This window comes from Asparagus officinalis, chromosome 8 (genome assembly GCF_001876935.1).
Source record: "Asparagus officinalis chromosome 8, Aspof.V1, whole genome shotgun sequence".
In the NCBI taxonomy this organism is placed as follows: Eukaryota; Viridiplantae; Streptophyta; class Magnoliopsida; order Asparagales; family Asparagaceae; genus Asparagus; species Asparagus officinalis.
This window is the reverse complement of record NC_033801.1, coordinates 62,753,898-62,780,738: the sequence shown is the minus strand read 5'-3', so window position 1 is coordinate 62,780,738 and position 26,841 is coordinate 62,753,898. Positions and strand designations below refer to the sequence as shown.

At 34.1% G+C, this 26,841-nt stretch overlaps 1 protein-coding gene across 1 annotated transcript in view; it reads right to left on the bottom strand.

Annotated features, from left to right (window-relative positions):
* Nucleotides 5,217-26,841, bottom strand: part of LOC109819877 (protein disulfide isomerase-like 2-3) — a 22,428-nt gene continuing 803 nt past the window's right edge. Inside the window, exons 3-9 of the mRNA XM_020385837.1 lie at nt 25,826-25,939; nt 11,097-11,254; nt 9,031-9,130; nt 7,527-7,703; nt 7,300-7,445; nt 6,048-6,194; nt 5,217-5,608 (exon numbers count right to left, since the gene is read on the bottom strand). Coding sequence (XP_020241426.1) covers nt 5,431-5,608; nt 6,048-6,194; nt 7,300-7,445; nt 7,527-7,703; nt 9,031-9,130; nt 11,097-11,254; nt 25,826-25,939 — 1,020 coding nt within the window. The 3' untranslated portion in view covers nt 5,217-5,430. The remainder of the gene's footprint in view (nt 5,609-6,047; nt 6,195-7,299; nt 7,446-7,526; nt 7,704-9,030; nt 9,131-11,096; nt 11,255-25,825; nt 25,940-26,841) is intronic.

Below are 26,841 nucleotides of genomic sequence, written 5' to 3'. Positions count from 1 at the left end.
GGGCGGCCATTGAAGGTGAAGTAGAGGGAGGGGATTAGGGTTTCAGGGGTTTGGGGGAGGTAGAGGTGCTTGAGGTGGTCGAGGGTTAGAGAGGGGGTTAGGGTTACGGTTAGGGATTTGATCGGGAGGTTGAGGTCGGGGGATTGGATGAAGAGTTGGAGGGGTTTAGGAGATCGGGACTCCATCGCTAGGGTTAGGGTTTTGATCGAATTTATTTTGGGGGATCGATCGAAGAAGATGAAGAGAAACGAAACAACCAGCGAAATAAAAAGAGGAGTTTTTTATTTTTATTTTTTATTTTGACGAGCTCGGCGACGAACCGACAAAAGGGAATGCGAGGACGATATCGGATCAAGTGGGCTGGTAACGGGTCGGATCTCACCATCTTTATGTTTTGGGCTTTTTAAAAGTTTGCCTACCAAATATATCCTATGTGTATATTTTCCCTCCAAATGTTAATTTTTTGTAACGGGTCGCAATTTCTTTGACGTTAAAGATAATATTGATCTAGTATTTAACATCGCTAATTTAAAACTAAGAAGGGATAAGATGACCAACATATCTCACTATCTTGCCCAACAAAATTTGGTCTTTTTATTTATATGCATTACAAGTCAATTCCATTTGCAGATTTACAAATTTGTATGTTTGTTAATATATCCGTACAGATTTTAACACAATTAAATCATATATGAGATGGTACAAAGGTGCAACGCGAAAGAACGTGGGGATAAATTAGCAAGTATATTTTTAAGAGATAGATATACAAACATAATATAGTTCTGCAGTACATAGGCAAAAAAAAAAAACTCTTAATTTTGTTTCTTCATATTTACTGATCAAACCGGTCTAAAAATCCGAAACCCAACCCGAAAGTTAAAAGGCTGTTTATATAGATCTCCTCCCATAAAAGTAAGTTTACACGTCAGCATTCTTAATATCATTTCAAAAAATAACCGTAGAAGTTAAAAACATGATGTAGCGAGAAAAAAAATATGTCGTGGTTTGCATGGTGTTCACACTAGTAAAACATAAATCTAGAAATAGAAAGTAAAGAGAGAATAAGATTGCCCACTTTTGTTAGCTTACTTAATGTTTTTCTTAATTCCAAGCATGACATTGACAATTTGTTGTCAAACATGAATTGTTGGAATAAGATGATATTGAGAAGGAATATCATATGAAATAATAGAAGCTAAAAACCCGTCGGCAATAATTTAGATAAACCCGCGCGATGATAATTAAGGAGAAGCACATAGGACAGAGAAATTAAAGAACAAATACAATTGCAATTACAGTTCACCAAAGACAACTGCAACTGCATTTCTTGTTTCGCTCCAGCTAAAACCTTTTATAATAATGAGCATTAATTTCAAATTAAACTTTGATCAATTCGATCATTCATCCTTATCAGGAAAAAAGAAAAATCCTTTGCAGCTCAACTTCAAAACGAAACTGAACTTATACCTAAACATTATGCTTGCAGTTTTCTAAGGAACAAATATTTCATCTCTTTCCTCTAGCGAGAAAGAAACTTCAACAGAATGCAGAATGGTCTGGATTATATCACATACTCTTGTATACCATTAGTAGCAATCTTTTTCATCTTCATAATTTTTCTTCTTCCCTCAAACCAGACCGCCACCAGATCCGGAGGAGGAGATGTTTGTAGGGTCGGACTTAGCGTCTGGCACGCGCGTCACCTCTCAGCAGTAGATGTGAGAAATAAATCCCCATCCTCAACCGCGAGAGTGGCGCCTTCCTTCACAGGTTTACGTGGCTCGAGGGCGACGACATTGGCAAGGTACCTTCATATATATGGAACTTGCTCGTCAGTCATAACAGGGTGGACGAGGAGGGGCACCCCAAGGCCATCCATTACACGATGGGCGGACCATGGTTTGACAATTATAAGGATTGCGAGATTGCCGATATGTGGTTGAGGAAGTTGGAGGAGATGGAGGAGGAGAAGGAGAAGGAGGAGGAGAAGGCTAATGATCAAGAATAGGTGGTTATTTTACTGGATTGGATGTTGTTTTATATGTTCGTATTGCCTGATGCTGATTGTTGGATGTGTTGGTTCTATTTGTTGTTATGTCATTGCTGGAGATGATTACTATATGATTTATGGTATCTATGTAGAGTTATTGATCATCGGTTTATAATAAATTTGATTTGATTACAATTGTCTGCATTGTTTGAACTTTTTTCTTTTTTTTTCTTTTTTTGTTTTTTGTTTTGTTGAATTGCTTAGATATGGGTTAATGTAAGGAAAAGGTGTGGCTCAGTTTGCAAATATTATGAATTAAAGATTAAAAAAAATTATGTTTTGGGTTTCCATTTATGTGTTTCTAGATGAGCATCTACATCTGTTGCATCCTCCATGTACATTTTTGTTTGCCTTGAGACTCATCTATACCACCACTAGTTTATTTCTCACATTTAAATGTGAAATACATCACAATAAAAAATATGTGATGTTCGATAACTCACAAATATCAGATAAACCATAGTATAGTCATAAATAACAAAGAACTGTAACGTCTAATGACTATGTATCACATTTAATAAATAAGTGTCACATGAAACAAGTAAAAGACACATAAAATAATTATATGTCACAATTAATGAATCATGTCGCAACAAATAAGTAAAGTCACAGAACATGACTATGTATCATATCATAACTAACAAATAAGCGTCATGTGAAATAAGTTAAAGTCACAGAAAATGACAATGCGTCATAGTTAACTTATAAGTGTCACAGAATACAAGAAAAAGTTACATAAATTGACTATACATTGCAGTGAAGGAATAAGTATCACAGGAAATTAAAAAAGCCTTAGAAAATGGATATGTATCACAACCAACATATAAGTATCACATGAAATAAGAAAAGTCATAGAAAACTACCACGTACCGCAGTTAAGGAATAAGTGTCACAATATATTAAAACATATCACATATACTGAATAACTATCACGGAAAATGCAACTATCTCACATGAAATTCATTTTTACAAAGTTTGTCACGTTTAGTGACATATCTGTGATCATAATATGTATAAAAAGTTCAAATATTTTTATACATTTTTTTAATGTTTTTGGTCATCTGTGGAGCAATGTTCCTTATGAAATTATAATAAGATTTGATGCTTGTGAGGCAATGAAAAGTGAATTTCATTCTTTTTTTTCTTTTGTGAAGACGAAGAAAAGGAACAAGAAACAATTTTTCTTTGTAGAACAAGACTTCTTAGCAATCAACACTCTACCAATGAATTTGACTTGCTGATATTTTTATGTCCGTTGATGTCTTCTTCATTGTGGTGACTAATGACGACAACTCCTCGATGACGCCACCACTAACTTTCAAATTGAACATTTCAAAAAGAAAAAGAAAATAAATATTGAATCTCATTAGATTTCCCGTATTACGCTCACCATACAGCAAATCTTCATCATAACATATTAAAAATCAAACCTTCTGTTCTATTCTTCATCAGTTTGTATCTCAAGTTCATACTCCAAGCAAAAACATAGCTTAATCAACACAAAACCACTAAGATCACAATTATACAATCCCACATTACTCAAAACTCTCAAAAACAACATCTAAAACCCTAAAACACAAAGTCCGCCCATAAATAGCGATCTATATCTCCCTCTTCAAAACCACCTAACCTCTCAATCCACGTGGACGCCCATTCCTACATGGCCTACCTCCGTGATTCCCGACCTCCGCCAGCACTGTGAATTTCTCCTCCGTCGATGCTTCTAGAAGCTCCTAATCTGACCCTTGACCCGTGGGGCCGTCGGTGTTGCCGCTTAGCCGTCTTGAAGCCCATCCTCGCTCGATCTCTTGCCGGAGACCTCACGTGTTAACCTTCATTCTTTAAAACTTTGAACCTCACATGTTATCTTTAAACCTCATGTCAATTTTAATTGTTAGACGTTAACTATAAGGTTTAGATGTTAACTTTACTTGTTAAACCTTGGTGTGACTTCAGAAAAATGATTATTTTAATCAAAGAATACAACTTTAAGAGATGAGGTGACGATTATGGAAGAACCAAAAAATAAAAACAAAGGAAGAAAGAGAAGGATGAAAGTAGAATGGAAGAGGAGGAAGGAGAAGAAATTAAGATGACTAGAGATGGGTTAGAGGAGAGAACATGGAGGTGGATGAGCAGACGAGGAAGGATGTGAGAAGCAAGAAACGAGGGACGAAGATAGAATAAGGATGGAGGAAAGAGGAGGGAGGAGAATGAAGTTGGATGAAGGAGTGAAGAGGGAGAGTAGAAAAGAGAGGAAAGTGGAGGTTGAAGGAGGAGAAGGGTGGAGATAGGGGAGAAGAGAGGAGGTGGAGTGGAGAAAACTAAAAAAATACAAGGGGAGGAAGGAGAAGAGGAGGAAGAAACTAATGGATATTTTAGGTACGTGAGAAAAGTATAGGTCGAGGAGGGGCCTTTTCACATGAAAAATTAGGAACGGACCAAAACACATGGCTGGAAACTCAATAGGCTTGGTCACATAATGATTCTTAATGTGGGGCATAAATACAGTTTTTCCTTAATAATGCAAGCATGATATTGACAATTTGTTGTCAAACATGAATTGTTAGAAAAAGAAGATATGAAAAAGGAATATCATATGAAATAACCCGTTGGCAATACATCTAAATAAATCTGCATGATGATACATCTAAATAAATCTGCACGATGATAAGGAGAGCGCAACGGACAGAGAAAGGAAAGCATCCTCCATCCAAAATCACAAGACAAGGGACTATCTGAAAAACCACAAATACAATTGCAATTACAATTCACCGAAGACAACTTCAACTGCATTTCTTGTTTCACTCCAACTAAAACCTTTTATAATAATGAGTACTGATTTGAAATTAAATTTTAATCAATTTGATCATTCAGCCTTATCAGGAAAAAGAAAAATCCTTTGCAACTCAACTTCAAAACAAAACTAAACTTATAACTAAACATTATGATTGCACTTTCCTATGGAACAACTCTTGCCTCTAGTGAGAAAGAAACTGCAGTAGAATGCAGACTGGTCCGGATTATATCATATACTCTTGTATACAATCAGCAGCAATCTTTTTTACAAATGAAGTAGGAAAAGCATCTTGAATGAATCGTTAAAGAGCAGGAAACCACAATTTTTATGGGATTATTATCTTGCTTTTGAACTATTATGATCATGTTTTCCTTCTGAAAATATCCTAGTTTTATTTGAGTATTACCTTGTACAACCTCCTGTCCCAAAGTATCTTGGTGAATGCTAAATTAGAAAGATACCAGACCAAGAATTTCTCCTCACCATTAAATGATACGTCAACAATGTCCCAACAAAGCCTAGAACAAAAATTAAATAGACTTGGTGAAGCACATATTAATTATATGATACTGCCGCCTCATTACAATTCATCATTCTTTGTTGTAGAATCTTCTCCCATAAGATCTTCTAGTGAGAATTCATCCTCTTCGATGATCTGTCCATCTTTACCATCCCAAGGTTCCGTTGATGCAATTTTCGGGGTACTCCCTAATGGCAGGTTTCCCTTACCGCCTCGTCCTGCTTCCTTCACAAACTCACTGGAAACAAAGTAAAATATGATTTAAGCTCGTTTTCCATATGCAGTATAATATAAGGACAAGCGTCTGAGAGTCTCGTACCCATGTTAGTCACAATTATAGGAAACCTCTCTTGGTAATTCATTTTGCTAAATGAATTGTCACCTCATACCCATATTAGTCAACAAATTATAGACACGCTCGGCTAGAAATCCTCTACATTTTTTGGTTGTAGAAAAATACAAAAAATTTATTATGTGGACTGATAACATCTCTTTCTATTCTATGGCCCCTGAACGGTATATTTGTTTACATGAACTATATAGAAAAAGTTTAAAATCATCGGACCCACTAAGAAAGACGTATTGGTCTACGTAAAAAATTGTATGATTTTTTTTTTCTACATCAAGGATGTAGAGAATTCGTAACCCATATACAAAGTTGAGGGAGGGAGACTTACATCAGTTGCTCGAGCTGAAAAGCACTGCGAAGAGGAGCATACACGCCTTTCTTCACATTAAGGGCCACCATAGCTGGGTAGCCATACCCACCAACACCAACCTGTTTCTCAAGATCATCTTGCTTGCCAGCAGCAGCCCACACGTAGCTGCAATAACATATTATTCCTATGTTAGCCACATATTCACACTAACTTCACATGACGTGGCCAAGCAACTTGCAAGTACACGCACAAACCAATAAAAGGCATCATGTTCCATTTCGCATTGTAATCTAGTGAATCAAGAGGTATTAAATGCAATTACTAATTACTGATCTCACTTGTGGTCAAGGAATTAAAGGGCTTCACCATGTCTCTAATGAAGGTGCAAAACATAGGAAAGTATATTCCTAGCATTAGTGTTATTTCAAACCTAAAACGTGGAGATGTATCCTCAAAGATAGGTTAATTTGGCTAATGATTGGGAAGGACATATTGTTTGAGAACTTTTGTCATTTTTCCATTTTTTGATTTGATATGGAAGGATATTCAAATCATAACGATAACATATTACCTTCTCATACCAAACTTCACGTGCGTCTACTATGCTAGGCGATAAGAAGATGTGAGCTCTCTGGTGAGGTTTTCTTTTGATGTCTAATTTCCTAGGTAGGCAAACTTGCATTGCAACCAATTTGGTGTTACATTGTAAAAAAATGTCCAGCCTGCAAAGTGCCTGCCAACATGTTTATGCACGCACTGTGTTAAATTATAACCATTTCTAATTTCTTGATCTTATAGTATACTACCAGAGGAAAAGAGGAAAAAATGATATGATGTTGCCAGATGTACAAAAAATCCAACCCTAACAGAATGAGAAATTGATTACAAGCTTATTGTGTTTCGTTCAAATGAAGACGGCTCGCCTGTCACCATTCCCCGTATGGCTAGGTTTCAAATGTTGAGCAATTAACAATAACTATCATTTTCATCTGGCTTCAATGAATAGCATTTATGGAAAAAAGACGAGAACCCAGACTTCTAGGGCTTGCACACAACTAACTCCAACCATTGACCACCTGAGCAAAGGCTCAAAGGTGCATAAATCGAGATTTTGGGCGGAGCACTTCCCACTACCTACCCCAACCTTTTGCTACTTGAACCAGACCTCATGGGTATTACGCATTGACCAATCTTATTTAACTAGCTTTAACTAGAGATGAAAAACCGAATATTAAGCAATTATGGAGCAATTTATGCAGAAAATGCTTACCTGTAAGGGCTCCTTTTAAATTTTTCAGCAACAGATAACATAAGTTCGAGATATTTATTTCTTCCCTCAGCTTTAGAATCCAGGATGTCAGGCAGAAAAGCTACAAAGCATATTGCTGCAGGAGCACACTTCTCTTCCATCACATCCTATACCAGACGAAAAAGAATGTTATTCTAGTACAGATGGCAGGGATTCAGTAAATGGAAGATCTTGAAAAGGCTGCTTACTGGGCTTGTGAGCTCGGATACTTCAGGTGGAGAGACATTGATTTCTAACTGCTCTAGTGCAAAGGACTCGATTGCTGAAGCAGACCTTGCACCCTCGTATACAAATGGGTTGCTCTTGTCAGCACCAAACACTAAAATGGTAGGAAATCCTTGGACATTAAACCTGCTCATCAAGGACTGATTGCATAGCATGTTAGTTTATAATCCCAGGAAAATCAAACTCTAAATATCAATTATGTTTATGGATTCAAATTGTAAAGAAGTGACACAACAATTTCGAAAGAAAATCGGAGTTTAAGTAACATGCTTGTTGAAAACAATAAAGAAAGGATATAAAAAACGCCATGCTTAAAAATATCAGTAGAGCATAAGTTTTGTATTCGTGTAGGACATTGAAATAAGTTGCTAGAATGACAATGCATAACTTGTCCTGTAACCGGGTGTGATGATTGGGAAATGGGAACAAGAAATAATTGCAGTTTCCAATCTGAGTATTATCAGCTATGATTTCATATGTTGGTACTGGTATCAGTTAGTGTCATCCTTGTTAGTATTGCTGTCATGAGCTTCGGCTGTTTCAGCTATGATTTCATATGTTGGTACTGGTATCAGTTAGTGTCATCCTTGTTAGTATTGCTATCATGAGCTTTGACTGTTTCAAAGCTAATGTATCAGGCTCTCAGTTTCAACGACTTAAAATTAAGGGTAAATTCCAAGAAACTAATGAACATAAGGGTAAATTCCAAGAAACTAATGAACATTGAATAGTTTCCATGAAAACATCCTAAAGTATTTTTATTTTAAAATGCCATGAACTATATTTTTGACAATAGTAATCAGGATACAAATCCAGATTACCATTTTGCACATTTAGGGTAAAATGACTATTTGCGAAATAGACTTTTGCTACAGTAAAAAGGAGAATTTCTCCAAAATACACAATCTCTTTATTTTCCTAATTCTTTCACAAACCCATAAAAAAATTATATTTATCTTTTTTTTTTCACTGCAGTTAAAAAGAGATTTTTCTCCAAAATACACAATTTCTTCATTTTTCCCATTTCTTTCACAAACCCATGAAAAGAATTATATTTATCAACTTTTTAACTTCTATCCTTTATTATTATTATTATTATACTAATTTTTCTTTCCTTTCCATCATTTTCATGGTCTCTAGATCTTTTATCATGGCCGTGGAACCAACCAAGCCCCATACCATGGTCCTAGTGGGAGAGCCTTCGAGAATAATAATTAAGCCGATTACAACAACAACAACAACAACGGCAACAAAAAAATGAAATCAGTTTAGACATCTACTCCATAATAGACTTCAATTTTTTTCATATATAAACATACTGATATTTGTGAAAAAGAGAAGTGGAATTCCCACATAAAATTTCCAATATTTCATTAAGTGATGGGAGTAATCTGAAAGTGTCTAAGTGATATTAGTGTCCAACACATTAAACTAAAGTGCAGGAGCAGTGGGTCAGAAATAACTCACTTTTTCAGCATCACAGTTCACATGACCCAGTTTCACCTTTCCCTTTAAGTTATTTGAAGCTTTCTTCCATTCTGGAGCCAGTTTTTTGCAATGTCCACACCTATTACAATAAACAAACATTTTTGGTCATGCAACATTTGACAAAATCGATAACATAGAGTATACACTACACAGACTAACTTCAACAAGAGTTAATGGAAACTTCGAATTAGAATATATTTGTTATGTTGGTTCTTTTAGCATGCTAACATAGAGTATACACTATGCAGACTAATTTCAACAAGAGTCAATGGAAACTTCGAATTAAAATATATTTGTTATGTTGGTTCTTTTAGCATGCTACAGCAGCAAGCCATAAACTGAACTAGGTACATGTAGGACAGTCAACCTACCAAAAGATTGTGTATAGCAGGTGTGGACACATAAAACATGTCCACAGATGTCTGATGGTTACATATCTGTAAATCTTTATCCATCTCAAAAACACAAAAAATTAACGTCACCTTCCTTCGTATGAAGTACGAACATTTACTTATGTTATGGAAGCCTTTTCTATTCTAAAAAATGTTTTAAAAAGCGGAAGTGGAAGGCGAAGCGCTAGACCATTTAATGAAGCCAGGCGTAAGGTTCAAAACATAAGCGAAAGCCTCAAGGGTTTAAGTATTTTGATTTATTAAAATTTGTAAAAATTATAAAGATATAATTTACAGTGATATAATGACAAATAGATACATTCATGTCTTGATTATTAAATAAGTATTAAATATGTGAAGTATAGACATGAATCATAATAAACTAAGCAACATGCATAACATATATCTTATCTATAGTCATATGGTCATATTGAAGATATATAGGGGCATTTTAATGTTAGTAAGAAATCCTTTTATATCCTGCTATCGTGTCTAAATTGTGCGCTTCAAAAGAGAAGTGCTTATGAAGCGCACACTTCAGTTATGCTTTAAGCGATAAGGTGTTAAGTTTCAGGGGACAAATAGCTTCTCTCTTGAGTTTCAACGCATTTACCCTTCAAAATATTTCCAAACATTGATTTCCGCCGACTTCACAGATGCATAAAAACAAAATGGATATATCTACGAACTAGTTATTTGTTTTGTTTTTATGTAGATTCTTGACAGCGTACAAGTTTAGACAATACTAACAAAACAGAACAAAATCCAGACTTTAATTACAATTGAAATTCTGGATAGTAGCCATATATTGCAGTGTAAAGTAGCTGATATGTTAATAATTGTCGGTTCATATAAGTTGCCAGAAAAAAGTGATTGGGTTCATATCATTCTAAGATAAAGAAGTATGAGAGTCAAACTACTTAAAGAATGCTAATAGCCATTCATTATCTGCAAACTGAAGATGCAAACAAATTATCTTCATCCCAAACATCTGTACCTCTTTTGCAGCCACAGGAATGCTAGCAGTCAATTCCACTGACCATGGGAGTCGAATGGCAATATGGCATATGCAGTAAAAGGAATATATCCAATAACCAACTAGACAATAACATGTATTAACAAGTAACATTTGACAAAAAAAAAACCTGGTTGTAAAAAATCTATAAATCAACTTGTCTGCAATGTATCTTAAAGGAAATGTCCCACAGAAGTGTTGAGTCTGATGGGTCAATGACTTATATATCCATTGCGGCAAACATGGAAAAGTAAATGTGTATCTGAAATATGAACACTCAAGGACATGAAGACTTTCCATTACAGATTCATATTCCAACATATCCGGAGATCAAATTAAATATTTAAGCTTAGGAAATGAAAGAGTATCATATTAAAAAGCCAAACTTCACATGCCAATCTAAATTTCTAGGAGATTCCCAGATGGTCAAACTATTCCCTGCATGAAAATACAAATTCATAAAACATTTACATAAATAAAGTGTAAGTATGTTCTATAAGCTAGCCAACCGAATGTTGTCTATGGACATGAAGGTAAAACCAGTTAGAGGCCGCTTATGATTGCTAATTTAAAATGAGCACAAAAAATATTAGTATTCACGTCCACTGTCCACTTAAATTGCACAGTCATCGACTTACCATGGTGCAAAAAACTCCACAATCCAAAGGTCCTTGCTTTTTATGACCTTTTCATCAAAGTTGCTTGATGACAGTTCAACTGAAGCACTTGTTTCAGAATTTTCACTTGAACCTCCAGTTGCCTTTCCATCTAACCGCTCCTTGAGAAGAGCTTTAATCTGTCCATAGGAAAAACTTAAGTATAATAGAAACTAAATGGTGGTTAACTTCTAATTAGTACATTACTCATTAATTTTCACAAATTACAAAGAATTCTACTTTAAATAGAATCAATATGAGGCTACCTTCTAACAAAATCCTCTCGCCACCCATTCAACATGTTTTTGAACTACCAGTGTGCAAAATTATCTAATATGTACACAAACTTATTTTCATAGCAGCAACTTTCCATGAAGATATAAGAACATGTATGCTAATAGGAGTTCGTCTCACTCTGGTTATTTAATACAATTAGTCTTTCTATATTTATATGAAAGACCCAAGACTGTATTCTACATAAGGTCCTAATGTAGTTATCTAATAAATCATCTAACTTGAAGAATGACAAGAAGAAAGGGGTGTTATTTGAATATTAAGTTCTTGCAGATATTTTAATAGCACGCTTTGTCTTTTCTGATTTTAACAAAGGAATAAGAATTACCAACTATCTTATTGCTACTACAAGAGCACAAATAGCATTACCTTCTCGAGTAATATACCACCAAATTGTATAAACTATATCAAAATTGTCCTTTACTTTAAAAACTTTCTACTCTAATACTAAAGGAAATTCAAAATAAAAGCATATCAATTAACTTTATGAAATCCTTTAGTTAATTTTTTTATTTTAGAGATAAAACTTTGCACTATTTTAAGGGTTAATTGCAAACAGACCCCTTGTAGTATCACCCAATTGTGAATAGCCCCCTATAGTTCTGGTTTTGCGAATAGACCCCCCGAGTGATTTTTTTTTAACTCTTAAATTGTTAAAAATGTTGGTGGAGGTTAGACCTTCTATAGTCCATTGGTGAGTATAGACCCTCAATTGCTAATTTTTTTAATTTTTAAAAGAGTAAAAAGAGTTCCCTAAGGGGGTGGTGTATTCACACGTAGACCAATGCTACATTGCTACTGGGGTCTATTCCCACAAATAGACCTACAGGAGATCTACTCACAATTGGGTGATACTACAGGGGTCTGCTCACAGTCAACCCTTATTTAACATGCAATTTATGATTAGAATTAAATATTTAGACTGCTTAGTTATTTACTATGATTTAGATATGTTCCCAATGATGCAAGTATGAGATTGTTTACATGATTTATAAATTAAAACTAAAAAGGCATATTTCCTAACCTAAAGTAGTTCTATATTAGAATTAAATAGCTTATGAGCACTCTAATTTTCATTATAAACATCATTCATTATTTTTGAAGTTGAGAATACTTAAATCTAAGTTAATAGCTATTAAGTCAACTTATAGATACTCTAATTTGCAAGTTTTACTAATATGTTGTTTGTTATAGTCATTTTGCATTAATGAGCATTTTCATTTTACTTGATAGCATCCAGTATAATTTAGTTAGGAAGACAGAAAGTAATTTAATTTAATGTTTTATATTTAATCATTAGTAGTTTTAATCTCTTGCTGATCTTTAAACATATTTTTGGTGGTAATAGGAATGAGATATATTATGATTGGTAATAAATTTAATGAGAACTAATTACATAGTTTTTCTAGTCTCAATTAACCCATTCTTCAAAAAATTGCATAAGGATAAAGAAAATTATTTTTATTAGCAAAAACAAGAGAGGATCAAATTGAAAGAACATACACGTTATTTCATAATATTATTGCCAAAAGACAGTTTATCTTAAAGAAAGGCAGTCTTCAGACAACTGATTTTGATTTCCAAAATCATGTCCACCTAGCACACATGAGCACACATATGCATGTGCATATGAGGCTTACGTTTTGGAAGAGTTGCTACATGATTTTATGAATTACAAAAATTTGACAAGATCAACAATTTTATATCAAACAACCCTATGCTTAGAACAAGAAAATGTTTGCTAAGTGATTGGAATGTGACGCTTCTGATCTGAATTGATGGTTTCATACTCAGTGAATAGTGCTAGATTCAAGAGTATACCATAGTAATTTCTTATATTTTTTTTCTAATTTAAATGGCACATTATTATGCTTCCTGAGACTAGAAAACTTCTTCCTGTTTCGGTGGTAAAATATAGATCACCATAAGATAACTAATTGAAGAAATTTTCAGATCAATTCTCAACTTTATTCACAAAAAACAACCCAGCCCCATTTTATTTAGTGAAATCAACTCAGTTTTGGCCATATCAGCATAGTGGTCAGAAACTGGATCGATTTAAAAAATAGTAACGTCTTAATTAGTTGGGGTTGGCGAGCCCGACCAATTAGAAGTCAAGTTCTAATTATTTAGGATTTTCAAACACGACTAATTGGATAGGTTTGTAATATTGTCGGGGTTGCCAACCCCGACCAAAACTTTCAGGTTTGGCAACCCCGATAATTTGGCAAAGACCTCCCCCGTCGTTCTAACTTTGAGTTGCGGCTAAATTGCGGCTAAATTATGAAATAGTCAGAGTTGGGAACCCCGACTTTTTAGTGCTAGGCCCACCACTTACGTATTCTCACCCGACCCCTCTCCCCTCAAGTTTCATTTTTTTCTCTCTCTACCTCCAATCCTTCTCCTTCTCCGCCAACCCGAGTCACCCAACTCCCTTCTTATGCCGAAATTCGATAAGAATGTTTGCAGAATATCTCTAGGGATAATGTTTGCAGAAGGTCTCTAGGGTAATTTATCTTCCTTCTCTCTTCTTCAACATTTAAAAATCTAAGGTTTTTCTCTCTTATCTTCTTCAACATTTAAATCTAGGGTTTTCATCAAAATCTAATTTCTAGGATTTGAAATTTAATATCAATTACATATCTTTATGATGATTGTCAATCTTTGTGTGTGTGGCATGCTTTAATTAAAATTCGAATTCTAGGGAATAGAATGCTCTTATTGGGGTTTACGATTTTCATTTATTTATTTAGAGCTTTTGATTAAAATTAGAGTTATATGATTATGAGATTGTTGCATTGTATATATGGATTACGAGATTGTTTGCATATAGGGTTTTCCTTCTCTTCTTTAATTTCCTGCCAATTTTTTTAAATTTTTTGCATTTAAATAATATAATCTAAATTTTTTTTAGAGGTTGAACAAAATGGTTTTTATTGCATGTTCTTATGGTGAGAAAAATTACTATGAAATGAATAATATGCCGATGTACATTGGAGAGGTAATGACATCGTCATGATCTCAGAATTATCTAGTTACTATGACTTGAGTAAAGAATTACACCGAGTTACTAAAATTAATCCACAAGAGTACCGATTGAAAATAATATGCAATTGGGCCATAATTTTTAACATAACGTCGCAGTTGAGATCTCAAACGATCATCATATAAGTATTAAGACACAACTTACAGTACAATATTTATTGAAAAGTTTCCATTTAGTTCAGGCCAAATATTCAAACCTTCGGGAGAGTTCTCATGTATGTTAAGACTTGGGAGTTGAATCTGACGGTTTTCTTTCATCTCCGAGTGAAATGAAGCGGACTCAATTTCAATACTTAAATGCACCTTCATTTGGGGGAATGTCAAATGTCATGAAAAATGAAACCCTTTATCAAAATATGAGGCCGTTAAGAGGGGCGGCGATTGAAGAGGATGAAAGAAGCGACGATTCCGAAGGTGAAGAACAAGATATGCACCAATTAATAGCATGCAATTTGTGATTGAAAATGTTAAAAAAAACCCAGGATGACCTGACGAGGCTTATGTTAATAATAAAAATGTTGAGTACGAAGAGCCACCTCCCGACGAGTTTGAACATTGACGAGTACATTCGTTCTTCCACAATATAAAATATTGGCATCGGCCAAAGTTTAGATAGTAGAAAAGATGAGGATTTCACTTTTAAAGTTAGAGATTTATTCCAAACTAAGGAGCAATTGGTTAATGCTATTCATGATTGCTCTATCAAAAAGGTCAAATTCAAGCAAGTTAAAAGCAATCGAATAAGTTTCGATGCAATTTGTTTTATGAATACAGAAAGAAAAGGTCAAGCGGAGGGAAATGAAGCCGATCATATATGTCCTTAGAAGTTATATTCATTTACCGGAAAGAAACATAATGGGCGTTTTAAAATCACGGAGTATTGCGAGGTTCACACATATAGAAATCCGATCTTGGAGTCAAATCATTGTGGTGCATCCGCCTCTAACGTAGTGTGGTTAATTATGCCAAAGTTAAAGAAGTTTGATCAAAATCCCGGTCAGATAATTGATAGTGCTAGATATGAGGTTCATTGAAATATCATATAGTAAAGCACGAAATGTAAGGAGATCGTGATGATAAAAATATTTAGTGATTGAGAGAAGTCTTACACGACACTTCCTCAATATCTTGATGCGATCAAAAGAAGCAATTTTGGAACTGAATACAAACTTATAACCAAAGAGATCCATCCGGCAGTTCAACAATTCACTTTCGTATTTTGGACATTTTGTCCTCTAATCGAGGGATTTATATTTTGTCGGTCGGTTCTTAGCATTGATGACACACACTTATATAGTAAATACAAATGTGTATTGCTTATTGCTACAGGAGTAGATGCAGATGGTAGCATATTTCCTTTGGCTTTCGCTGTTGTGGAGGTCAAAAACAGTGAAAACTAGGAGTGATTTTTTGCTCGTATTCAATTATATATTTTTAATGTGTTACCTCCTAGGAAATTTACTTTTATATCCAACAGGATGAAACAGTGTTTTCAAAGGCGCGCGCCGCCTCATGCGTCTTACGATGCGGGGCGGTGGTGAAGCGTCCCACTTCTAATGCAGCAGCGCCTTTTGTGCCTCGCGTACATCCTTACTTTGTGTAGGATGCATGTAGTACATATCCTCATATAGTTTTATTTGTTAACATTTCAATCGAGTCTTTATACTTGATATTCCATATCCCAAAAAGCAAAATAAATTCATTAGGCCTTTTTAGTAGCCTTCAATTAAGGACCATTACTAATCCTTTGCTTGAATATTAGTCTTGATTTAACATTTGATATGAAAATTTATGAATTTTGCTACTATGTTGGGTGTTAGCATTAGAAATTAAGGCAATATATTGTGATTTTGTAGCAAGGATTTATATTTTAACACGGTGTTTTCAAAGGCGCGCGCCTCATACGCCTTACGATGCGGGACGGTGGCGAAACGCCCCACATCTGACGCAGCAGCGTCTTTTGCGCCTCGCGTACATCCTTACTTTGTGCAGGGTGCATGTAGTACATATTCCTATATAGTTTTATTTGTTAACATTTCAATCGAGTCTTTATACTTGATATTCCATATCCCAAAAAGCAAAATAAATTCATTAGGCCTTTTTAGTAGCCTTCAATTAAGGACCATTACTAATCCTTTGCTTGAATATTAGTCTTGATTTAACATTTGATATGAAAATTTATGAATTTTGCTACTATGTTGGGTGTTAGCATTAGAAATTAAGGTATTATATTATGATTTTGTAGTAAGATATTATTTATCATGATATTTTTCATGTGAATTCTAAAAACATGTTCTTTCGCGTTTGATTATATATTTTGAAACATTATGTGGGCGGTGTGCGCCTTGCATCACTCGGGCGCGCGCATCATGTTGCGTGTTGCGCATGTGCGCGTAAAGATGCTTTACGCTCCGCATTGCGCCTCGCGCATTGATAACACTGGGATGAAAGGTATTCTTAAAGCATTGTATAGGAGATTGGTTCTCATCACTATCACCGATATTGCTTAAGACACATTAGATATCATTTTAAAAAGAGGCATAAGGACATACATTTACAAAACCTTCTTTGACAAGCGAGTTGTGCACCAGAAACATGTGTATGATCGGATAATGGATCAAATTAAGGTAACATTTCAAGCTGCATATGACTGGATTAAGAGTAGTTCGTGAAGTGAATACATTAACTGGTGAGCACTAAGTAAAGTTGGAGGGAATCGGTTTTGCATGATGATAACTAATTGTTTTGAAAGCTTCAACGATGTACTTAAAGGAGGTCGAGCGATCCACATACAGGCGTTGGTTGCGATGATATTTTATAGACTTAATCACTATTTTGTCAAGCAGCGAGAGAATGAAGCAAATTGGGTGACGGTGTTGACACCAAAAAAATAAAGAGATTGTAGGGTCTTGTATCATGCAGGCAAGATCAACAAAGATTGTTGGATTTGCTGCAGATGAATGACATGCTACAGACAAATATGGTCATAATTACACCGTCAATTTATGAGAAATACAAAGCACATGCACTTGCAACATACCACAATTATAAAAATTACCATGTTCGCATATTATAATTGTTTCTTCCACGCAATTTGGGGGTGCAAATACTTCATACTACACATGCTTCTGAACGATATCAATCAAGTCACTATGGGGATTCATACAAGCCATGTTTTCATCCCATAGACAGTAGTCACTGCCACCCTATAACGAGCTGCATGTATTACCTACTAACTATAAAAGACAAGTTGGACGTCCGGGATCAATACATATAAGAGGTACGATGGATGAAGGATGGGAAGGAGCCTCAAAATAAAATAGGTGTGGATATTGCAGACAACCGAACATAATAGATCTCATTGTCCTACCAATCCTAATGGATAGCAATTAATGGGTACAATTTGTTTATTTTATAATTTTATTCTATGTAATTTGTAAGTCAATGCATACTCTCATATTATATATGTTATTACTAATTCAACTTATACTATAACATAATACTGACACATTTTATTTCATATGTGCAAACATTTACATTATGCAGGTGAGACCATTGACATATGAGGTCCTATACGACCAAGATCGACACTGATCCGCGAAGATAGACTTAGGGGGTGTTTGTTTGCATGCAAGTGAAAGATGAAAGTAAGAAAGTTACTTTCATTTAACAATTAAGGTGTTTGTTTTCATGTAAGTGGTTATGAAAGTGAGATGCAAGAAAGTTACCACATATGATTTAATGTAATTTTAACTTCCCCTAAAAAAGTGGTGAAGTCACATGAAAGTGACAAAAAGGTAACTAATTTAATTAAATGATTTTAATTATACTTTCTAATTAATCTTATTTTGCCACGTTATCTTCCCATTGCACTTTCGATAATAATTTAATTTTTCAAACAAACACTGTATTTGACTTGCGTGCTGACATGGATGTAAAAGTCATTTGCAAAAAAAAGTAACTTACATATTTTAAATTCACTTTCAGATTGCCAAACACCCCCTTAGGGGAGGTAAACTTTTTATTATTTTCAATCATTTTAAATTTTTAATCTTATTTTCAATCGAATGAGTGTTGTATCTAATATATATATATATATATATATATATGCATGTCCCAAGTATTACTGTTATTGATCATACTCATGCACATTCGGGTTGGGATTTGACAAATCCACATGTTCAATATTATATTCATCATGCAGGATTTTTGGAAAGGTCAAAATTGCAATGGATAAGACTCGATTAGTTTCTCTTGTCGGCATTGATTGAATGATAGAGAACTGAGACAAATACATTCCACATGTCACAAGGAGAGGCAACTATGCAGGATGTAGGGCCTATACTTGGCCTCAAAGTGGATGAAAATGCTATTACAAGTGATGAAGGTCATGAAGGAATGTTTGCATCAAAGTGGATTGTCATCTTTACTGTGCAATGTAAAAAGTGCATGAAGGTCATGAAGGGAGGAGTCAAGTGATGCCCTCTTACAAGTGATGAGGATAGGTGAGCTTGTCGACAGAACTTAGATGCAATCAAGATGAGAAAGAACGACAAGAAGAAGGCGGAGGATGAGATGAGACAAGAGGTCTGTATTTCAGACGAGAGAGAGGAGGAAGCACCCGAACTAACTAGTATAGGCTCAAAGAAGCCACGTGTCTCCGGTCTGTTAGATAAGATGGTTGCAGATAGCAAAATGAAGCAAACCGTGCTTAATGAGTCTGAGAAGAGACAATGAAGGGATTTAGCTCATGAAAAATTGAGCATGTGGGCATATGAAACGGGACTTCCTTTTCATGTATTTGATATGGAGGAATTTGATATTTCATGTGAGGTGATTGGGAGGTATGAGCCAGGGTACAAGGGGCCTAGTCAGTATCAATTTAGAGTTCCTCTTCTAAAAAAAAGCATGTGATAAGATTGAGGGAGGGTTGGAGAAGCAGAAGTAACGGTGGGATGAGTACGGTTGTAGTATCCTTACCGATGGATGGACTGATATGAGGCACAGGAGTGTGATGAACTTGTGCGTCCATTCCAAGGAAGGCACGAGTTTCATCAGGTCTATCGAAAACTTTGAGCATACCTACATGGAAAACTACATCTACAAATGGATTGAAAATTGCATAATGGAGATTGGTGAGTCTCGTGTAGTGCAGGTTGTTACCGATAATGCTGCTTCTAATCAGTTGCAAAGAATAAGTTAAAAGATAAGCGTTCGAACATATTCTGGACTAGCTGTGCGGCACACACGAATGATTTGATGTTGGAGGATATTGGGAAGCTTTCAAAGTTCAAGTTTGTGATAGAGAAGGGGAGAAATCTCACGGTGTTTCTTTACTCGCATCATAGTACTCTTTCTTTGATGCGTAAGTTTACTAATAGAAGGGAGCTTGTTCGCCCAGGAGTTACATGGTTTGTCACTTCCTTTCTTAGCCTGACTTCTTTAGTGAAGAAGTCGCAATTAGTTGTTATGGTCTCTTCAACTGAGTGGGAGGAGAACAGATGGGCCAAGACATCTAAGAGAGTACTAGGTTTACAGTCTATTCTGATATTTTTTAGAATGATACACAGTTGTTGATCAAAATCTATGCTCCTCTTTTCAAGCTGCTGAGAATTGTTGATGCAGATAGGAGGCCCTCCATGGGCGCTGTCTATGGTATGTTGAAAGATGCTAAGAATAAGCTAAAATCTGCTTGCAACAAGAAGGAGGCTATTTATCAACCGATTGGTGAGATTATTGAAAAGCATGCGGCAAGGAGGGTAGACAGTCCACTACATTTGGCAGCTTACATTTTGAATCCCTATTACTACTATAGGGATAAACGCCTCACGAGACTACTGCTGCTAGGAGTGCTATTTATTATTGTCTTGATGCATTCTTTCGGGGAATGGAGGAGGTGCATAATAATGTTGCACAAGAAGAAATGGTGAAGACAAGAATGCAGAAGGGCTTGTGGGAAGTGGATTGTCAAAACGCTATTATATGAGTTTCAATGGCACTGATAATTTTGATCCAGGTACAAATTTTGTTTCAAGCTTCTTGTCTACTCCTAGCTTAATAGTTAGTTAATATGCTAATTGCTAAATATATATTTGTTTCAAATTAATAGCACATTGATGGGATAGCTTTGAAGGAGATGCGTCTCATTTGAGAAAGATGGCTATAAACATACTCAGTTTGACCAGCAGTTCCTCGGGTTGTGAGCGAAACTAGAGTGTATTTGAGGGGGTAATAGTTTTTTTAAACAAATTAATAACATGTCATGATGCATGATTGTATCTTGATTTATAAAATATGCAGATACATACTAAAAAGAGGAATCGGCTAGACCCAAAGAGGCTAAATGATCTTGCATTTGTGTAAGATCATACAAAAAAGAGAACAAAGAACAAAGAGTGGCAAAATCAAGGATGTGCTTCTGGCTAATGATGATTCTAGGGCATTGCATTGGAAGTCCGACAATGTTAAAGAGAAGGAGAATGAAGAAGAAGATGAAATCTTTCTGGGTAGTGGATTTCATGGAAGTTTATTGCCGATGCTAGTGAGGCTAATGAAGACCCACGTAGGAGTAGAAGGACACTAGGAGGCATACTAGTAGGTCGAGGTCAGATCAGGAGGGCTCTTCTAGTGTAGATATTGATGACATGACTAATGAAGGAACTAATGAAGATGATTTGGATGAGGATAATAATGATGATTTTGAGGTTCCCTCTGAGGAAGAGTTGGATGTTCACATTCGTTATGAAGATGACGAGGACGACTAAACGCTTTGGTTTTAGTTTATGAACTTTTGTTTTAATTAGTGGCTTTTATCCGAGTCGCTAGTTAATTATGATGTATGCATGGATAATGGATGTATTGGATCGAGTGTTTAATTAGTTACTTAGTTATTGATTATTTAGTCACATGTTTATTTTCTTAGTATATCTTCTATCTTTTATGAATTATATACATTTTTATGTATGAAAAACAATAAATATATGTTAAAAATTCAAAAACGCATAATTCCGCATAATCCGATTGATGGTGCATAATCCGATTAATCGTGACTCGCTCTCGAACCGTAGGGATAATAAAATCGTGTTTTTGAACATTGACGCTCTCTGCCAAATAGTTAAGGTTGGCAACCCTAACTATTTGGATGCCCTCGCTAGATTTTCGAGCTCGAAATTGGATCATGTAGAGCTGCTGACGGTTCAAATTCTCTCTAAAGGTCATACCAAGGTTGACTACAATCTATGCTTTATCATCTTCCTAGGTTGGGCGTTCTCTGTCAAATAATCGGGGTTGCCAAACACGACAATTTTGGTCGGGTTGGCAACCCCGACAATATTTGGCACACCCATCCAATTAGTCAGGTTTAGAATTCCAACTAATTAGAACTTGGCTTCTAATTGGTCGAGGTTGCTAACCCAGACTAATTAAAAAATCGCTTTTTTTAATCGATCCAGTTTCTAGTCACGACGCTGACGTGGCCTAAACTAGGTCGATTGCACTAAATAAAATGAGACTAGGTCGTTTTTTGTGAATAAAGTTGGAATTGGATCTGTTTTTGAAAATTTCTCCTAATTATTTTGGTTACACAAAAGATTCTGTAGTTGTAAGGTTTAGCCGTTTAGGAATTTCTTTCTTTTGAATATGAAATATGGCCTTAATTTAATAAGGGTCGATGAACTAGTCATGGTAGAATTATCAAGATTGTACATAGTTCCATAAAATTATCATTCAACTAGATAGCTATAAGATAAATATTATAGGATTTAGGTATGCATATTTCCCAATACTGAAACAATCAGATTCTGTAATTGTAGGATTTAGGTATGTCTTTCTTTTGGACCTACAAATAGTTACAATGTAATAGGAAATGATGTACTGTCCAGAGTAGATTATTCACGATCACACATTGTTCCATAACTTTGTCATTCAACTGGATAGCGTGTAAAACACGGGACTCACTTCTTTATCCATGTCAACTTAAACCACTAAAATAAAAATATATGATAAAAAAATGCATACACAGAGGGAGAAAGAGAATAAAAGAACAGGAGGACAAGCTGTCATTATAAGAAACTTTTCACACCAACCTCTGAAAAACTTATGATCATAATTGATGATCCGCACTAATCAGCATACACACCTTACATATGTGGATCTGAACTGACATCATATTTACACCATTAACTCATGAATAAAGTGGTATCATTTCTTATATTATTTAAAGACCACTCCTTCTATAACCACTTGATAAATGGTGGACAAATGTTTAAGCCCACTCATTTGCTATCAAAACAAATTTGAGATTAGGATCTGAAGGTCGTGACAATTGGTACTTATCATCAGTCATAGTGGTCCAAAATTGCTTACGGGGGCAGTCATAGCAAATCATCCTTTATATATATATATATATGAGAAAAATAGGTATGCTTGGTACCAAGCACAAAAAATTATGCTTGGTAGTGAGGTGGCATAATTCTTTTCACTCATTCAAATGGTTGCATATCCCCATGCACTTCTCAACTCATGTGAATGTGGTCCCCCATTTGAATGAGTGAGGGGATTGTGCCACCTCACTACCAATGGTCAATATTACCCTTCACTATTTTAAATATTTTATTTATATCTTAATCTATCCTAATCATAATTATACCTATCTTAATCCTACGTGAACTATCAATAGCTTAACAATTTTAAAAATTATATTAATAAAATATGTAAAACATATTTTTATGGTATTAGTTTGTAAAAATAAAGAAATTATATGTGATCATAATTATATCCTATCCTAATCTTACGTGAACTATCTATAGCTTAACTGTTTAAAAAATTATATTAATAAAATATTTAAAACATCGTTTTATGGTATTAGTTTGTAAAGATAAAGAAATTATACGTAGCTAACGTACTATAATACATAAGGTATTGCAAAAAAAATCTAAAAGTTTTAAAATTACATAAAATACCCTAAAAAGTTTAAAATTATAAAAACTATCCCAACATCTAAAAACTTAAAACAACAAACATGAAATCAAGAAATTAACAGCGAAGAATTTAAAATTTGAGGATAACATCTCATTATCTCAAAAATTATAGAAACACCATCAAAAGTTCAAATTACAAACAAGCACCTAAAATTCTAAAATTTCAAGACTTACAAACAACATAGATGAATTCAAGGGATTACCATAATGCACCTAAAAATTTCTGATATTTCAAAGCTTAAAATAACAAACATAAAATTAAAAAATTAACAACAGCTTTCGAAGAATTTAAAATTTTTAATTAACACCCTCAATGTCCTAAAAATTATAGAAGCTCCCTCAAAAGTTTAAATTATAAAAAAATAACCCTAAAATTATAAAAAATTTAAAATTTGTAAACAACAAAAAATAAGTTCAAGAGATTACCCTCATGCACCTAAAATTTTAAATTTTACCGAAATTAACCTCAAAGTTATAAAAGTTGTAAAAAAACTCTTTCAAAGTTTAAAAATTATTAAAAAAACTCTAAAATTTTAAAATTTATAACCAGTACACGTCAAATCTGAAAACTATTGGTAGACCGCTAAAATTTGAATTTTTTAAAAATTAATCTATAGTTTTAACAATTGCAAAAAACAACCTCAAAATTTTAGAGTTGTAAGAAATATCGTGACATTTAAAAATTACCACCGACACATAAAACATAGAAGTTACAACTACTAAACTTAAAAGTAATTTTTTAAAAATACTCTCAATGTTTTAAAAATTACAAATCACACCCCCAATGTTCCAAACCACAAAAAAAGGGCTAAAATTTTAAAACTTGGCAAAGAAAAGTGTAATTATTAGATATTCTTTCATTAAGATATATATATATTTAATTTTCAATTTAGGGTTTACTATCCATTTTCAGCATCTAAAGACCGTCTAAGTTGATACTCGTAAACAAAAGCAATAAGAATTGATTAAAAATATCCGGTTAAGAAATAAAAATTTAAAAATATTATAGCTTAAAAATTATCGTCATCATATAAATTAAAGTAACTGCATAAAATTTTACTAATAAGTTAGAGCAGCAAAACACATTAGTAATATTAATTGATAGATGTTTAAAACTTTAAATCCATAAAAATGATAAAATACTATAATATAATAGCTTAGCATTCAAAGAATACAATAAATTACGTATGGAGAAACTATCAGAATGTTCAGAGATATCATTCAAAAGAATCAAACTATTTCCATTACAAATGGGAAAGTGACGGAAATAAATCTAAAATTCAGAAAACGTCCATGAATCATTTGAATTAACATTAACATAAGACATGTCAATTAAAGAAGCACCAACTGAGTTACATTGAAGAATAATTTAATAACTTTATCCCAATCAAAGAAGAATTCTCTATGGAAGATGTAAGAAAAATTAGTAAGCATTCATAAATTTCATACTTTATTCTTAAAATACTAAAGAAATTAAATATTAATATTATAATCTAAGGTAAATTAGCAATAAAAAAATAGGTATTTAGTTTAGATCTTTGTGAAAAATAACATGGATAGAACAAATGTAATATTATTGACGTAACATAAACTCTTGTTGGATGCACATCAGAAGAATTTATTGTAGAAAAAAAGGAGGTAGCTCTTAATCTTATTTAAGTAATAAATTAGGAACACAAAGAGTTTCATATATATATAATTAATATTTATTCTCATTGAAATAAAAAAATCAAAGTCTGTATTTTAAGCAATTATTTTTCCTTATTGGTTTTAAATATTCACATTCTTTGTATAACACTGTTTTATTTTTTTTTACTTTTGCAACATTGTACTTTCTCAAGTAAAGATTTGGTTTCATGTCAGTCAAAATAATATAAAGATTTAAATTAGCTTCAAATTATATTTGTTTTCTATCAATTTTAATATTAACATGAAAATTTAAATTGGGTGTAGCCCATTTAAACAAACATTAAAGAAAATAACTAATCGCAATATTAAAATTTAGAGACAAAAGTGAGCATAAACTATTAAAGCGAAAATGAGCAACAAATTTTAGTTATAAAATAAGCTAAAAATACTTAATCATGATATTTAATCGCATGCATTGCACGTGTATAAAACCTTGTGTGTGTGTGTGTGTGTGTGTGTGTAGGATGATATTATATGCCATACTTCTGGACTAACTAAAACATACATATAACCAAAAAAGCATATCAACATAGAGACATATCCATGGATAGTGGTTTACGTCAGCTATTATCAAAGTAAATGCCTGATTAACTCCATGCTAATCCGGAAAAAAAATTGATATAAGGGGATATTATAATATCAGAAACTACATTGTCCCATGGATTCTAAGAAGTAAATAAATAAGATGTGTGAATTTCAACAAACCTGCTTGACAGCAAACTCAACAATGGGCTTCACATCTCTTGCCCCTTGATAATCTATCGGAGGCTTACCAGGAGAAAATACTTTAATAGTTGGAAATCCTCGAATTCCATACTCCTATAAGGAATCCAAAATGACTGATCAGGCATCAATTTTGTTCCGAAAAAAATAGCTATTTATTTGCTAGAAAAAATATTTTCATGTCATAATTACGGTCAGGCCTAAGAAACAGGCTCCAAGAGGACGAAAGGTAAGATGAGATGAAAATATATAAGATATCAACAGAAGCTCAAACATAGTAATGAATAAATGAACAAGACAAAAATTCTAATGCACAACTTTATAAGGGAACTCTTAACGTCAACAATCCGGTGAACTCAATCACTAAGCTAATGTTTGAAGAACTGCAAAGAGAGTATCTACTGCATGAATATTAAGCACCAATTACAGACCAGTTAGAACTATTCATAGTCATTACTATGATTGCCATCTAAGTCTCTTTTTCCATCAGCTACGAAGAAAGCTCGATGAAAATTATTGTGAAGTAATATGGGTGGATGGCTTGACCTGGAGTCAACCCTCTCTAATTGGTGGCAGAAACTATGGTCTTTTATAATCCTAAAGGGCAATATATTCATACAAGCAACCAAAAGGTGCATCATTGTGCCTGTTTCTCTCTAATTTTGTCAGGTACCCGTCATGATAGTCAAATTGTTTATATACGTTGCTCATATAAGTAAAAATAGGATAACAATATTGAGTAATGCTTGATTCACTATAAGCACAGAATCCCTGAAAGGCAAAGGGAAAATTCTACAAACCGGGCCATAGAAGATACATGGGCTACGGGGCCATTGTTTAGACCCAAAATAGAACTTGTCTAAAATGAGGATAGATGAAATGAGAATGTCCGGCGAAACACAATAAGAGATGATAAGAAATGAATGCGTGTGTAAGAAGATAAAAGTAACTTCCACGAAGGGACTAATGTGGAAGAACGATTTAATATTGACGGCCCA